Below are 16,957 nucleotides of genomic sequence, written 5' to 3' on the forward strand. Positions count from 1 at the left end.
AAATTAGCCCTGTAATTCAGTGACAGATTCACATGTATTTATATTTTCTTCTGTATATTTAAAATATTTTAAAATTTAATATGAAAATTAATTCCTTTTGTTATTATTGTTTTTTTTTCTCATTGAGTTTATTGGTACATTTTAGGTGTATGGTACAGTTGCATTCATCATTGGGATCTTGTATCTTTACATGACAGGTCTTGGTTCTCATATTTTCCCCTTACCCCTGCTCTCACCTCACCCCCTCCTCCCTTCCCTATTTAAAAATACTTTATTTCCATTTTTTCGTTTTCTCATATTTTTTTCATTTCACTTATTTCCTTTCTCCTACCCTTCCCACTTCCCCTACACCTTTAGCCCTTTTATTCCTATTTCACATTGTCAATTATACCATTAGGATCTCATTTACAGTTATAATTTTTTATACCAGAGAAACTATTTGGTATTTACATATGTGCGACTTATTTATTTCATTGAAGAGTATACCCTCAATATGCATCCATTTAGCTATAAATGTCTTTAATTTCTCATTCTTTATGGCTGAGTAGTATTCCATTTTATAGAAAAACCACATCTTTATTCAGTTCTCAATTTATGGGCAAATGGGCTGTTTCCAAGTTTTAGCTATTATAAACTGTGCCACTATAAACATGGGTGTGCATATATCACTGTGATATGATTTTGTGTTATTATTGTTTAGCTTGAAGCTCAACTGGAGAAAAAAGACCAGCAATTTAAAGAGCAAGAAAATACTATGTCCGTGTTGCAGCAAGATATAATGTGTAAACAGCATCATCTTGAGTCACTAGACAGACTTTTGACGGAAAGCAAAGTGGTAAATTCTTCTTTACAAAAGTGCTATTTAAACGCTAATGTTTTGGCCTGGGGATTTAATTCAGTGGTTCCAGTGCCTGCCTTGAAAGGACAAGGTCCCAAGTTCAATCACTGGTACCACAAAAAAATAAATAAATAAATAAAAGCTAATATTTTAAGTTTTTGTAAAATACCTTAAATCTATTTAATTCAGTTATTTAATAGTTTGTTTTTAATGCAGAAATGTTTATTTGCATCCATACATTCTTTTTTCTACCAATGTTTACTTTTTCAGGAAATGGAAAAGGAAAATATGAGAAAAGATGAAGCTTTGAAAGCATTGCAAAACCAAGTATCTGAAGAAACAATCAAGGCTAGTATGCTAATACTTTTGTCTTTCTTGTTGGAGACATTCTTGTAGCTTTTAAGCTTTTTTCATACATTGTATATCTAAAAGTCAATTGAGAGTTGACAGCTTGACTTGACTAAGTGAACTTCATTTCTGTTTTAATCTTAATTATTTGATAATAATGTCATATATATGTTAGCCCCTTTTTTGTATTAAAAGTTTTCTTAACCTCAAAAAATGATATTTTTCTCAATGAGTTTATTGGTACATTTTAGGTATACAGTACAGTTACATTCATTATTGGGATCTTATACCTTTACATGACAGGTCTTGGCTAAAAAATGGTATTTTTAACTTTAACTGTTACTGCATCTTACTGGCATTACCAAAGAATTGAAAAGGAAGTGAAAGAGGATGAAACTGAAAGTCATCTAATTTTTCCTCTTTTTACCATTTCTTCTGTAAAATTGAACACATAATTTACAGCTAGGATGTGGTTTTGTACCTAAAAAACAAAACAAAACTATCTATAATATGTACATGGAACCACTCCCCAAGATAATTGTAACTGTATGAACTACAAATGTGTACTAATAAAATGGAAAAAAAAAAAGATTTAAAAAAAGCTTGGACTTTGCTGGGCATGGTGGTGTGCATCTGTAATCCCAGCATTTAGGGGGCTGAGGCAGGAGAATCACTGAGTTTGAGGCCAGCTTGGGCTACATAGTGAGTTCAAGCCCAGCCTGAAGTACATAGTGAGACCCTGTCCCCAAAAAAACAATAACAACAGCAAAAAAACTACCACAGACTTTGGTGCTGAATTGGGTTTCATTTCTGGCTTCACAGTGCAATAATACCTGGCTAAAATTTGACCAGGTCATTTAAGCTGTCTAAACTTTAATTTTATTCATTTGTAAAGTAGGGATAACAATACCTTTAATATTAAATGAAACAAAATAAAGTGCTTAGCACATAGTAAATTACTGAACTTAGTGTGGTTCGGTACTGTGGTTCTTGAATACCTCTTGTGGAGGTCTAAATGGGGACTGCTGTATATTTAGTATTTTCTCTTTATGGAGTTAATAGGTCTAAAGATGCTGCTACCTATTTCTATCATGCACAACTTGAATATAAAAGTTTATTTTTGCCTAGTATTGAATTTAATCCATTTTGTAACTGTGTATGCCCATATAAACATAATGCCATGTTTATCATAACTGTTATTATAGTATTCACCTATTCAATTTATTCCCTCATATAAGATTAACCTCAAAGTTCATTAATACTAAAAAAAGTCATTAGTATACAAAGGTTGTAGGCCTGAAATAATCCTTAGAATTTCATTCTCAGTTTTCCTCTTTGGTTGCCTTATTTGCAGTGAAGCAACTATTTTCTCAAAAGAATGTTTTCTGTAATGGCATTTTATATCTTAAGTAAGACTGTATATTTAATCTTTGAAGCAATGATGTAACAGTAGGGAATGAGTTGGTAAAATGTCAAGCATATGATGAGAAATTGATTTTTTTCTTGCTTAGGTCAGACAGCTAGATTCAGCACTAGAAATGTGTAAGGAAGAACTTGCTTTGCATTTGAATCAGTTGGAAGGTAACAAAGAAAAGTTTGAAAAACAACTAAAAAAGAAATCAGAAGAGGTAAATTAACATCTCCTTTATATGTTGCATCATTTGCCAAGTAATGTCTATTTGAGATATTATTTTCAAGATACCTTAAAAGTTTATCTTTTTTGTTTTTTTGGTTTTTTTTTTTTTTTGGTACTGGGAATTGAACTCAGGTTCTTGCACTTGCAAGGCAGGCCACCAAACTGCTGAGCTAAATCCCCGGCCCTAAAAGTATGTCTTTTCTAAAAAGCCAGGTGTTGTGGTGCACACCTGTAATCTCAGCACTCAGGAGGCTGAAGGAGGAGCACAGTAATTTGGAGGCCAATCTGAACTACAGAGCAAAATCCTGCCTCAATGAAACCCAAATAGGGATGGGAATTTACCTCTCAAGTGGTTCTGCTACCTCCCTCGCAAGCGCAAGGACCCAAGTTCGATCCTTGGTACCAAAAACAAACAAAACAAAACAAAAAACAAATAAAAATAAAAAAGAGGGCCAGGGATTTAGCTCAGTGGTTCTGCTGCCTACCTTGCAAGCACAAGGACCCAAGTTCTATCCCTGGTACCAAGAAAAGAAATTGAACTTTCTTTTTGTGATAAGGTCTCAGATACTAGATTTAATTTTTGAAATAAGGTTCCACTATGTAGTTCAGACTGACCTTGAACTCATCATGTAACCCAGGCTGGCCTTGAACTTTGTGATTCTTCTCCCTCAGCCTCCTGAGTGCTGAGATTACAGGCCCATGTCACCACTCCCAGCTAAAGGCCATTCTTCAATCCTCTTCCTATCTTTTTATCCTCAGTATGTAACATAACAGACACTTACTAAATGTTTAGTAAAAAAGATTGTTTTAGTAAAAATAAGGGCTTGTTTTATTTCTTTGTTATAATTTATAATGTAGATATATTAACTCTATCTAAATTTATTTTTAGAAATAATCCTCATTGAGGATTAATAAAAATTAACTTCAACTTATCAGAAAGATCAGGCCAGCAAGCTGCCTCACTGGAGCTCAGGCCTAAGAGAAAGGGTCTATATAACAAGAACTGGAGCCATGTAGGAGAACTGAAGCCACTGGCCACTCCCATCAGCTAAACCTATGAATAATCTACAGAGCAAGGATTACTGAGAAACTCTTCTACAATGCACAAAGCAGAGCAGGGAAAAGGCAGGAGTACATCTAAAAGCAAACACTAGTTGACCAGCACTCTAGACTTAATGAGCATTTCATGTAATGATATTATCTTGAAGGTTAAAAAAATTATAATATTGTTAATATAATTAACATCTTGTAACAGTGGATTTGTGGAGTTTTCATCATATATAGATAGGTTTTAGAACTTCATGTTTATATGGTCATGTCTTCTATCTACTCCACCCATGAAGTTAAATTTTGTTTTGTTTTGTTTTAAACTGTGGCAGAGTTTCACAGTTATTAAAGGTAGGGAAAAACAGGTTCTGCAGAGGGAGTTTAGGCCAAATAAAAATAGGAAAAAGGGAGGGAAGAATTTTTACAAATACAACTGTAGTAGTTTTTTTGTTTTAGGGCTTTGTTGTTTTGTTTTGTTTTGCTTTTTGAGATAGGGCCTTAGCGTGTAGCTTAGTCTGGCCTCAAACTCAAAGTGATCCTCTTGCCTCAGCCTCCCTTCTAAGTGCTGCAGTTATAAGCATGTGCCATTACACCCAGCTGAAAACTTGTTTATGACTTGAAAGTTCAAGGTTTTATTAGGGGCTATTCACACAAGAATGATGGTCAACTTGTAACTATCCAAACCTCATAGGCCCAGATAAAAAGCATGTTTCAGTGCCCCAGCCATCCAAAACAATTTCATCATTTCCCCAGATACCACCCAAGAGCCAACCCTATAAGCAGTCCCTAATAAATAATATACCTATACTGTCCTTATGAGCATAAGATTGACCATGTCCTTAACTATAGCCTATAACTACAATTGTATGACAGGTGAGGATAATTGAATTGGAAGACAGCTTTGACCAAATATATATATATATATATATATATATATATATTTGTTAGGCATATTATTTGCAGAAAGAATTGAAGATAAAGAGTCACAGTCTTCAAGAGACCTCTGAGCAAAATGTTATTCTACAGCATACTCTTCAGCAACAGCAGCAAATGTTACAACAAGAAACAATTCGAAATGGAGAGCTAGAAGATACTCAGACTAAACTTGAAAAACAGGTATACATTGACCATAAACATTTTTATTTGTATGAAATAGAAAAATTTTAAATCATTAACATAGCTGTATAAATTACTGCTTAACCTCAAAGATTTCACATTATGGGGAATATTCTATATTAATACTATAAAAATAAAATCTAGGGCCAGGGATTTAGCTCAGTGGTTCCACTGCCTGCTTCACAAGCCCAAGGTCCCAAGTTTGATCTCTGGCACCAAAAATAAATAAATAAATAAATAAATGAATAAATAAAATTCTATTCCTGTATAATCTGACCTGAATCTCTAATACTGTAGCCATTTGTCATTCTACTCAATTGAGTTACAGTTTAGACTTCTTTACTCAGTCTTTTTTTTTCTTGGACCCAAATATAACACCTATCTGAATTATTATCTCCTCTAATGTCTACTTTTTGGAAAAGTACATGATGTTATATTTCCTAAACAAATAGGAATGCAATGCATTAAAAGCATTAAGTCCCAAAAGAAAATTCTAGTTCTGAAAATAAATTTCGAGACCTGTGATTTAGCTTAATGGCAGAACACTTGCCTGGCATATATAGTAGCCCTGGATTAAATCCTCAGCACTACAAATAATAATAATAATAATGACTAAAAATAGAACAATTTATTATTTCAGTGAAAGAGCCCTGTAGAATTTTACCCTAGAATCTTAATATTTTTTTCTTGCATTCATTACCAAATTTATATGAATTCTTTACAAAGATATTTTATGTTTTTGTTTGTCTCTTCAAAAGAAATAAAATTTAGCCGGATGTGGTAGTACATGCCTGTAATCCCAGCATTTGGGAGGCTGAGGCAGGAAGATTGCTGTGAGTTCGAGACCATCCTGGGCTACATAGTGAGTTCTAGGTGAGTCTGAACTACACAGTCAAAAAACAAAAACAAACAAAAAAATAAATAAAATTTATGGAAGTGTATGAATTGTTAAATTTACACATTTTCCTGTGTAATCTTGGAAAGACTTTTTTTTTTTTTTGGTACCGGAGATTGAACTCATAACCTTGCACTTAAGAGGCAGGTGGTAGAACTACTGAGCTAAATCGTGGACCTTTCTTGTGTAATCTTACACAACCTACCTTTTTTTTTTCTCTTGGTACCAGGAATCAAACTCAGGACCTTGCACTTGAGAGGCAGGTGCAGTGCCGCTGAGCTAAATCCCCAGCCCACAAGTTACCTTTTGCCAAGTGGGAATGGTCTTTTATTATTCTGAATTCATCCTCAGTCTCTGTTGTGCTTGGAATGTCCCACCAAAACTCATGTTCAAATTTAATCCCTGTGGTAAAGTATTAAGTGGGACTAGGTAGGACCTTTTAGATGTGATGGAGTCATAAGAATTCTGCCCTTATGTATGGTTTACCTTGAGAGTGGGTCTCTTACAAAAGCCAGTTTGGCCCTGTCTGTTTTATTGGACCCTCTTGCCATGTGATTCTCTAAGATACCTTGGGACTCTTCAGATTCCTCACCAGGAAGGGCTTCAGGTATATCATCCTGTCTTTGGACTTCACAAACTCCAGAAGCACTAGCAGAATAAACCTTTATTCTTTACAAATTATCTAATCTGTAGTATTTAGTTATAGCAACATAAATCTTCTAAGATAGACTCTCAATGAAGTTAAAGAATATCCTCTCCATACATTCAAACACATCAAACAACTATTCTATATTTTCCGTTTTAGATCCTCTTGTGATTTTTCCACTCCTTTTGTTACTGTTGCTTGTTATGCCTATTATACAGCTTTATCCTGAAGTACTTCATCTCAATATTTCGTTCCCCCTACCTAAATCCATTATCATTGACTCTGGTTTTTGTGGAATATGATTTTTATGTCTACTAAGGTAGTTTCAATTTTCCATAATGCTTTTATAATTTTCTTTCCCTTTGGAAAGTTCTTCTTACCTCTAACAGTTCATTTGGATTTTTTTTTTGGTTATTTTATTTCTTTTTTTAAATTTATTTTATTGGTACACTTAAGGTATACAATATAATGACATCCATCACTGGAAATTTGCACCTTTACGTAATTTATCTTGGTTCTTATTTTTTCCCCATTCTTCTGCCTTCCCTTCAACCCCTCCCTCGCTCCCTGTCTACAAAGACTTTGTTTCCATTTTTTCATTTCCTTATATTAATTCCATTCCCTTCTTTCCTTTCCCCTACCCAGCCCATTTCCTTTTCCCCTTTGCCCCATTTCTTCCTATTTCACATTATGTGTTATACCTTTTAATCCTTATTTACACTTTCAGTTTCTCACACTAAAGAAACTATCAGGTATTTACACACGTGTGTCCTATTTATTTCACTTAGAAGTATTGCCTCAATGTGCATCCATTTAGTTATAAATGTCTGTAATTTCTCATTTTTTATGGCTGAGTAGTACTCCATTTTACTTTTTTTTTTTTTAACCAAATTTTTATCTAGTCTCCAATTGATGGGCAGTTGGGCTCTTTCCAAGTTTTAGCTGTTATAAACTGCCGCTATGAACATGGGTTGCATATATATCACTTTGGTATGATTCTTTTAATTCTTTGAGAAAGATACCCAGCAAGGGAATAGCTGGGTCAAATGAGACTTCTAGTCCTAGCTCTTTGAGGTATCTCTATACTGATTTCCACAGTGGTTGCACCAGTCTACACTACCACCAGCAGTGGAGTAGTCTTCCTCTTTCCCACAGCCCCACCAGCATTTGTTATTAGTTGATTTCATGATAGCAGCCATCCTTTCTGGCGTGAGGTAGAATCTCAGCATTATTTTCATTTGCATCTCTCGAATGACCAGTGGTGTTGAACATTTTTTCATATGTTTATTTGCTATTTCTACTTCTTCTTCTGGGAAATGCCTGTTCATTTCAAATGTCCATTTTTGGATTGGGTCTTTAAATTAGGGAGGTCTGATTTTTTAAAGTTTTTTATATAGTCTAGATAAGAGACCTTTGTCTAAGGAACAGCTGGTGAAAATTTTCCCCACATTGTGGGTTGTCTCTTCACACTGTTGGTGATATCTTTTGTTGCATGGAAGCTTTTTAATAAGAAGAGATCACACTTGTTGATTGTGCTAGTTCACATACAACTGAGGTTTTGTTCATAAAATCTTTTCCTACACCCATGTCTTCAAGAGTTCTACCTAACCTCTCTTCCAGTTGGTTTAGCATTTCTATTTTAATATTTAGATCTTTAATCCATTTTTATTTTAATTTAGCTCATGGTGAGAGATATGGGTCTAGTTTTAATATTTGGCAAGTTGAAACCCAGTTTTTCCAGCTCCGTTTATTAAAGAGACTATCTTTCCTCCCGTGAGGATGTTTGGCTCCTTTTTTGAAGATGGAGTGACTGAGTGTGTCTGGAGTTGTTTCTGCATCTTCTAATCTGTTCCATTGGTCCTTGGGTGTGTTTCTTTGCCAGTACCATGCTGTTTTTAATCACAGTAGCTTTGTAGTATAGTTTCATGTTGGGGATTGTAATACCCCTACCTTGTCTTTGTTGCCTAGAATTGCTTTTGCTATTGTAGGTCTCTTCTTGTTCCAAATGAATTTTTGGATTGTTTTCTCTGTGAAGTATGTTCTTGGAATTCAGTTGAGATTGCATTGAATCTATATCAGTTTTGGAAGTATGGCCTTTTTCACTATGTTGATTCTTCCTACCCAGGAGCAAGGGATGTCATTCCATTTTCTGATATCCTCTTCAGTCTCTTTTTTTTTTCAGAGTTCTATAGTTTTCAGAGTAGAGGTCTTTGATTTCTTTTGTTAGGTTGATTTCTCAGTATTTCAATTTTTTGGATGCTATTGTGAAAGGAATTGATTGCCCATTTCTCTTTCAGTGAGTCTCTTTTTCATGTACAGGAAAGGTATTGATTTTTGTATATTGACATTAAATCCAGCTACTTTACTATATTTGGTTATTAATCCAGGCAGACTTTTGGTGGAGTTCTTGGTCTTTTATATTGAATAGAATGTCATCTGCAAATAATGACAATTTGACTTCTCCATTTCCTACCTTTATTGCTTTTATTTCTTTCTGTTGTCTAATTGCTGTAACTAATGTTTCCAAAACTATATTGAACAAGAGTGGTGATAGTGAACATCCTTGTCTTGTTCCTGATTTTAGTGTGAAGGATTTTGGTTTTTGATCATTTAGTATGATATTTGCTGTTGATTTTTCATAAATGGCATTTATCAGATTGAGGTAGAGACATCTATTCCAATTTTTTGGAGGGTTTTTATCATAAATGTGTGTTGGGTTTTGTCAAATGCTTTTTCTGCATCTATTGAGATGACCATATGGTTTTTATCCTTTATTCTATTAATATAATGTATTACATTTATTGATTTGCATATGTTGAATCATCCCTGCATCCCTGGGATGTATGATTTTCTTGATGATCTTCTGCATTCTGTTTGCCAGTAACTTATTAAGGACTTTTGCAACTATATTTCATTAGTGAGATTAGCCTATAGATCTCTTTTTTGGTTGGGCCCTTCTCTGCTTTTGGGATAAAGATAATGCTTGCTTCCAGGAATAAATTTGGGAGTATTGCTTCCCTTTAAATTTCATTGAAGAATTTAAATAGTAGTGGCAGTAGTTCCTCTCTAAATGTCTTGTAGAATTCAGTGGTGAAGCCATCAGGACCCGGGCTTTTCTTAGTTGGTAAGTTTTTAATTATATTTTCAATTTCATTGATTGAAATTGGGTCATTTAGAATTTTTAGGTCATCTTCATTCAACTTTGGTAATTCATACATATCTAGGAATCTGTATTTCTTCTGTATTTTCCATTTTATTGGCATAGAAGTTCTCAAAATAGGTATTGATGATCCTCTTGATTTCTGCTGGGTCCATTGTAATTTCACCCCTTTCATTTCTAATTGCATGGATTTGGGCCTTTTCTTTCTTTCTTTGATAAGCTTGGCTAAGGATCTGTTAATTTTGTGTATTCTTTCAAAGAACCAACTCTTGGCTTCATTGATTTTTTTTTTTTGTATCATTCTCTTAGTTACCATTACATTGATTTCTGCCCCAATCTTTATAATTTCCTCCTTTGTATGAGCTTTGGGTTTATCCTCTTCTTTTTCTAGAAGCTTGAGGTTCAGCATCACATTGTGTAATTGAGCTTGCTCTGTTTTCCTAATATAAGTATCGCTGCTATGAATTTCCCTCATAAGATTGCTTTCATTGTGTCCCATAGATTCCAATATATTGCATTGTCATTGTCATTTGATTGTGGGAACTGTATGATTTCTTCTTTAATTTCCTCTTTGACCCATTGGTTATTCAGAACTGTGTTTATGAAATTTTTGTGGTTTCTTTTGTTATTGATCTCCAATTTCATCACACTATGATCTGATAATATACAGGGAATCACTTCTATTCCTTTTCACTTACTTAAACATGTTATGTGAGCAAGTATGTGGTCTATTTTGTAGAACAACCCATGTGCAGCTGAAAAGAATGTGTATTCTGATTTTGTGGGATGGAACACACTGTAAACATCTGTTAGGTTCATTTGTTCAAGAATTTTATTGAGTTCTAGTATTTCTTTATTTTCTGTCTGGTTGATCTATCTGTTTGTGACAGTGGGGTATTGAGGTCCGTCCCCCACTACTATTGTGTTAGTGCTTATTTGATTTTTCATGTTTGTTAGTATCCATTTTATATAGTTAGGTGCATTAGTGTTTGGTATATGTATATATATGATTGTCATTTCTTCCTTGACGGGGGTCCCAAAGGGAGAGGGACTTAGAAAAGAAAGACCCAAAATAGTGAGGCACAGGGGGTCAGAGCCTTGAGGAGCTAAGACAAACTTTATTTTTCTCAGTCAGCTTTTAAGCAATTAGAAAGAGGGAGTATATGCATTCACCTACATGTCAGAGCATTGCATTTTTAAACTATTAACAGAGTTCTCATGGGAACAGCAAGAAATCATCTATCATGGACATTCAATGTCTGAGACCAGAGTTCTCAAGGGAATAGCAAAAAATATTCTACCAAGAACAGTAAACATCTGGTATCCTGCATGTGCAAATTTGGGAGGTTATCTTTAACCTCATGTTACTAGGTCTTCCTGATAACACCAACCAAAGTGCATGCACAGGTTCAACCAGAGTTCATGTGTCTGGAGACAACTCCATCACCTCCTCTTGGATTGTTCCCTTTACAAGGATATAGTGTCCTTCTTTGTCTCTCTTAATCAGTGTTGATTTGAAATCCACTTGATCTGCAAAGAGGATAGCTACTCCTGCTTTTTTTCAGGTTCCTGTCACATGGAGTACTGTTTTCTACCCTTTAACTTTCAGTGTATGAGTTTCTTTTTTAATTAAGCATGTTTCTTTTATGCAGCATATTGTTGGGTCTTGCTTCTTGACCCATTCTGCCAGTCTGTTTCTTTTTTTTTTTTTTCAGCTTTAATTGAGTTTATTGGTACATTTTAGGGATACAGTACAGTTACATTCATTGTTGGGATCTTGTACCTCTACATGACAAGTCTTGGTTCTCACTTTTTCCCCTTGTCCTTGCCCTCCCTTTACCCCGTCCTCCCCTCCCAGTCTGTTTCTTTTGATTGACGAATTGAAACCATTAACATTGATAGTTATAACTGATATGTATTGACTTAGCCTTGTTGTAACCCTTTTATTTTTGTTAGATTCTCCCCCCTTTTCATGTAATTTCTCGTCATACCTGATGAATTCATTCTGCTGGGCTTCCTGGCATTGTGATCCTCATTGTCTTTTCCTAGGATATTGTTTAAATTTTTTTTGCAGTGTTGGGTTGTTATTCATGAAGTCCCTAAGGTGCTCTTTGTCATGAAAGTATCTTATTTCTCGATCAGTTTTGAAAGATAGTTTTTCAGGGTACATCAGTCTGGATTGGAGGCTGTTTTCCTTTAGTGCTTGAAATCCATCATTCTTGCCTTGAGGGTTTGTATTGAGAAAGGTATGATTCTGATAGGCTTTCCTTTGTATGTAAACATTCACTGAAAACATGAAGTGACTGAGATTATCTAGGAATAGAATATAGATGGAGAAGAGAGAATATTGGGCAGATCCATGAGTGATATGATAAATGGAAGTATTTCATAAAAGAAGGAATGACAGTTTCAAAGACTATTGAAATCATTGTCAAGTAAAATGAAGGTTGGACAATTCCACTGATGAATTAACAACTTAGAAGCTAGTACAGTTTATTTGGAATAACCAGTTTGCCATTGCTTGAGAAATAAGTGAAGTGAGAAAATGATACAGCAAGCATAGAAACTTTGACAAATTGAGCTATGAAGGGTTTGAAAGAAAGGGTGGTAGGTCAAGGGTGGTAGTATGAAGGAAACGTTTACAATGGGAAGGTCATCTTTAATAATAATTTTTAAAAGTAGAGGAATTGAAAATACAGGAAAGAAAAAATATAGTCAGTAGTATGAAGTTCCTGGGGAAAGTAGGTAGAAATTAAATCTAGAATGCTTATGAAAAATTTGACTTATACAGTCAGAAGAATACCACTTTTATTGTAGTACAACAGGAGAAAGGATAGGGGCAAATGCAAGTTATAAAGTTTGAGCTTAGATTAAAATCTAGGAACCATTCCCTGAAGAGCTATTGTTTATTTTTTGTTTTTTTTTTGGGGGGTGTTTGTTTGTTTGTTTTGGTTTTTTGAGACAGGGTCTCACTATGTAGTTGAGACTGACCTGGAACTCACCATGTAGCCCTGGCTGGTCTCAAACTCACAGCGATCCTCCTGCCTCAGCCTCCTGAATGCTGGGACTACAGGTGTACACCACCATGCCTGGCTTAGTAGGGGTATCATTTGTTGGTTGGTTGGCTAGTTGGTTTTGGCTTTGGGTTTTTACTTTTTTGAGACAGGGTCTCAATACACAGCCCAAGCTGTCTTTGAACTCACTATGTAACCTGGGCTGGCCCCAAACTTGCAGTGGTACTCCTGCCTCAGACTACCAAGTGCTAGAATTACAGGCATGCATCACCATACCTGGCTGTTCAGTTCTTATGAGTCTTATTTTAGTGATATGATATGACCAGTTCTCTAAAGATCTATACAAATGGAATATCTGTATTCTTTAAAAAGTATGTTTTGCTTTTATATTTTCAAAACATTGCTTCCTGGACTGTACTTTGATTTTGAGATAAGGGGTCTCACTATATTGCCCAGCTGGCCTTGAACTCCTGGGCAGAAGCATTTCTCCTGCCTCAGTCTCCTGAATAGCTGGAACCACAGGTCCTGGCTTACTTGGATTTTTATTTGTTTATTTGTTTGTTTATTTTTTGAGACAAGAGCTCACTATATTGCCCAAGCTGCCCTCAAACTCAGGGCAGCCCTTCTACATAAGCCTCCCAAGTGCTGAGTTTACAGGCATGTGCCATATGCCTGGTTTACTTGGATTTTTATAGTAAAACTTGAAACTGAATGATATAGTAGGCTACACATTTATATATTTTTTTCTTGGAAATATTTAGCTGTGATTGAATTTAAAATACTAACATGTAAAGACACAAGAACCTAATGATGAATGTTAGCTGTACTGTATACTTACAAAATACCAGTAAACTCAATGAAAAAAAAAATACTGACTAAAAACTGCTTTACAAGGTATCAAAGCTGGAACAAGAACTTCAAAAACAAAGGGAAAGTTCAGCTGAAAGGTTGAGAAAGATGGAGGAAAAATGTGAAGCAGCTGTACATGATGCTGATTTGAAAAAGCAAAAAATTACTGAGCTTACTCATACTTCCAGGTAAGATGTAGATACATTAGTTTTATTTTTATTTATTTAGTGTGTGTGTGTGTGCGTGTGTGTGTGTGTGTGGTTATATCGTCCATCTTTTTTTTTTCATTGAGTTTATTGGTACATTTTAGGCATACAGCATGGTTATATTCATCATTAGGTTCTTGTACCTTTACATGATGCATCTTGGTTCTTGTTTTTCCCCATACCCCTGCCCTCCCTTCACCCCCTCCACCCTTCCTTATTTACAAAGATTTTGTTTCCGTTTTTTCCTTTTCTTATATTTTTTATTTTCCCTTCTTTCCTTTCCCCTACCCTTCCCACTTCCCCTACTCCTTTAGACCTTTTCTTCCTATTTCAAATTATTAGTTGTAGAATTTGAACCTTAATAAATTCATCAGTTTTATTTACAAATTTTTATCAGTAGTATCTGAGTTTTAAAATTATATGTCCACTGAAAAATATTTGCCAGAAGAATTAATTTTTTCATAATCTGTGTTTCTATACCATTTTGTTTATATTTTTTTCATATCCTTCAGTATGCCTTTTTGTAGTTTTGCATAATACTTTAAACCTTCTACTGTATTCTAAGTTCTTTAAGGCATGGGTCATATCTGGTGTATTTTAAGGTTCTTTACAACAATTAGCACAACTAGCAAAGATCCTTATACAGTGAGCCCTTGAGTTATGGCTGGCCTGATACACAAATAGTTTGGGTTATGAAAATTTTTCATTTTAACTTAGGACCAAAATCTTCAGTTATGACCTGAATGCTGGCTGCTTGTGCTTCCAAATGGTCTCAGATACAGGTTTAACTCTTAAATAGCTTTGGAAGGAATATAACAACATCCTTTCATGTGTGGGATTAATTAAGAATCCTGGGCCAATGTCTAAGGACACTGAGATCTGCCTGCATACAAGAGAGAGATGTTGAACTCTGTGTAGAGGAGCCTGGGACTTCAATTGACCAACTTGAGTTTCAACCGGCCCTTGGGAATGAATTGAGTTTGTAAGTCAAGAGTCCGCTGTACCTCACAGGCACTTAGCAGCTGTTGGTAATGAAAGTGAATGACATTCAAAGTTGCAGGCAAAGTTGTCTTCACAGAGAGGAAACTTTAAGGGGATATAATTATGTGTGAGCAGAAGTAACTTGATAAAACTGTGGTTTTCTGTCTTGACAGGACATTAAATCACTGTGTAGTGTAAATAAAAAATACTAATGCTTTGGTCCTACCTTCACTTATACAGATTCTGACATAATTTGCCTGGGCTGGGCCCAGGCATCAATATATAACTGGTCAGGAAAGAAACCCATGAACAGAAAGCAATACCTAGCTTCTCCAGACCTCTTCTACTTTGTCAGCAAGAATTGACATAGGGCTGGGCATTAAGCTCAGTCGTTGTGCTGCCTGCCTCACAAGCACAAGGACCTGAGTTCAATCCCCTCTACAAACAAAACAAAACAAAACAAAACAAAAAAACCAAAAACAAAACAGAATTGACATAGGGCCAGGGATTTGACTCAGTGGTTCTGCTGCCTGCCTTGCAAGCACAAGGTCCTGAGTTTAATCCCCCGATACAAAAAAAAAAAAAAAGAATTGATATAATAATGCATTCATAATTAGTCCACCTTTCTACTAACAGGAGCCAAAAGTGAACTTACACACTAGAATTATAACCATAGGTCACCAGATTCCCTTTTCTCCATTCACAAGGATTAAGATAGGACCTTGTGCTTAGAGTAGCAACTTGCATCCCCCAAATCCTCCCTTCTCAATAGGCTCAAGATACTGTTTCAAGTTTAAGACTAAGACCATAGTTCTTCAGGCCTTTACCACTACTGTCTACCTTAAGTCCATGAAAACTAAGCACATTTTAACTTTATCCTTATTTATGCCTGAAACCACAAGAAGTGGTAGATTTCTAGGTCAAACCTCTTCCTCCCACTAATTCCCCCCAAAAGTTTCTCCATACTCTTCTTTCTCCCACCCATCCGAGCTTCTGAAAGACTTTCACTGTGCCTTCTGGAATTCATAGTCCATCCTGAGAGACATCCCCTGTATTCTCTGCCTCTGCCTCTTCTTCCTCTTTCTCCTCCTCCTCCTCTTCCTCTTCCCCTTCCTCTTCTTCTTTTCTGTAACAGAAACATGATATTCCCTAAGAGCATTGCTTTTTCTGGGTCTCTTTAAAGTAAAAACTATTCCCCACAGCTCTTATACCACAAAGTAAAGGTATAGCGTAGTGTACCATACTCTATGAACGGAATGTCACCAAGTCATGCCATGTTCTCACTGTTGCTAACAATTACAGACCACCTGTTGCTCACTCCATCACCACTCCTGATTCTTAGTGATTTCAGTATATGTCTAGCAAATCCTTCTGACATTTTGGTTTTTCTTTTTTCTTTTTAAATTCCTTTCTTCTGGGCCAGGAATTTAGCTTGGTTGTTCCGCTGCCTGCCTCGCAAGCGCAAGGATCCGAGTTCAGTCCCTGGTACCAAAAAAAAAATTCCTTTCTGTTGATCCTGATTTCTGTCATACCTCAAATACTAATCCCATGATTTAATCCTAGATCTTATAATTTCCAATATCTATAATTTCTCCAAAATCTGAATATTATATAACATTCTCTCTAGTACCTCAATTCCAACAATCATTTGACCCAATCAGGATCTCTAGTCTGTCAGTTACAGTGCTGTTTCATTCCCTGTTGTTCTTTCTTCTTTTTTTACTGAGCTTAAAATTGAGTTAGTCATTAAAATTACTAATTTGCATATACTCAACTCCCTTATCCTTCTCTTTATAGTATGCAGCATAGAATTAAAATCCAGTGCAGACTACTTCATGCTATTTATCTGTGTGGAGGCCAGACAAAAATCTATCCATACTGAGGAATCTAACTTTAAGTTCATAATTTCAAACCTTAAGCATTCTCTCAATGTTACCTGGCAATCATAGTATTATTTATACAAGATTGTTGTTTACCTTTATCTTTTCTTTCAAAATATCATCAGCTTCTTCCCAATTCATCTCATTTAGGATTTTGCTTTTTTTCCACTGGAAAAATTGGAGCAGTTGCTTCTGACTTCTTTTGGGGGGGGTACTGGGGATCGAACTTGGGTCCTTATGCTTATGAGGCAGGCCACCGAACCACTGAGCTAAATTCCCAGCTGCTTCTGACTTTTTTATCCCCTTTGTTTTTTACTTCTAGACAAAAAAAAAAAAAAAAA

At 35.4% G+C, this 16,957-nt stretch overlaps 1 protein-coding gene across 9 annotated transcripts in view; it reads left to right on the top strand.

Annotated features, from left to right (window-relative positions):
• Positions 1–16,957, top strand: part of Ccdc18 (coiled-coil domain containing 18) — a 114,182-nt gene that overhangs the window by 71,580 nt on the left and 25,645 nt on the right. For 7 of the 9 annotated variants that reach the window (XM_010644892.2, XM_010644895.2, XM_033758153.1 and 4 more), the window contains 5 exons: positions 701–835; positions 1,109–1,186; positions 2,698–2,814; positions 4,818–4,985; positions 13,595–13,737. In XM_010644892.2, the coding sequence (XP_010643194.1) occupies positions 701–835; positions 1,109–1,186; positions 2,698–2,814; positions 4,818–4,985; positions 13,595–13,737 (641 nt within the window). The remainder of the gene's footprint in view (positions 1–700; positions 836–1,108; positions 1,187–2,697; positions 2,815–4,817; positions 4,986–13,594; positions 13,738–16,957) is intronic. The other 2 variants (XM_010644894.2, XM_010644896.2) reach the window with 2 other exon arrangements.

This window comes from Fukomys damarensis, unplaced genomic scaffold (genome assembly GCF_012274545.1).
Source record: "Fukomys damarensis isolate Sample0158 unplaced genomic scaffold, DMR_v1.0_HiC HiC_scaffold_33, whole genome shotgun sequence".
Taxonomy (NCBI): domain Eukaryota; kingdom Metazoa; phylum Chordata; class Mammalia; order Rodentia; family Bathyergidae; genus Fukomys; species Fukomys damarensis.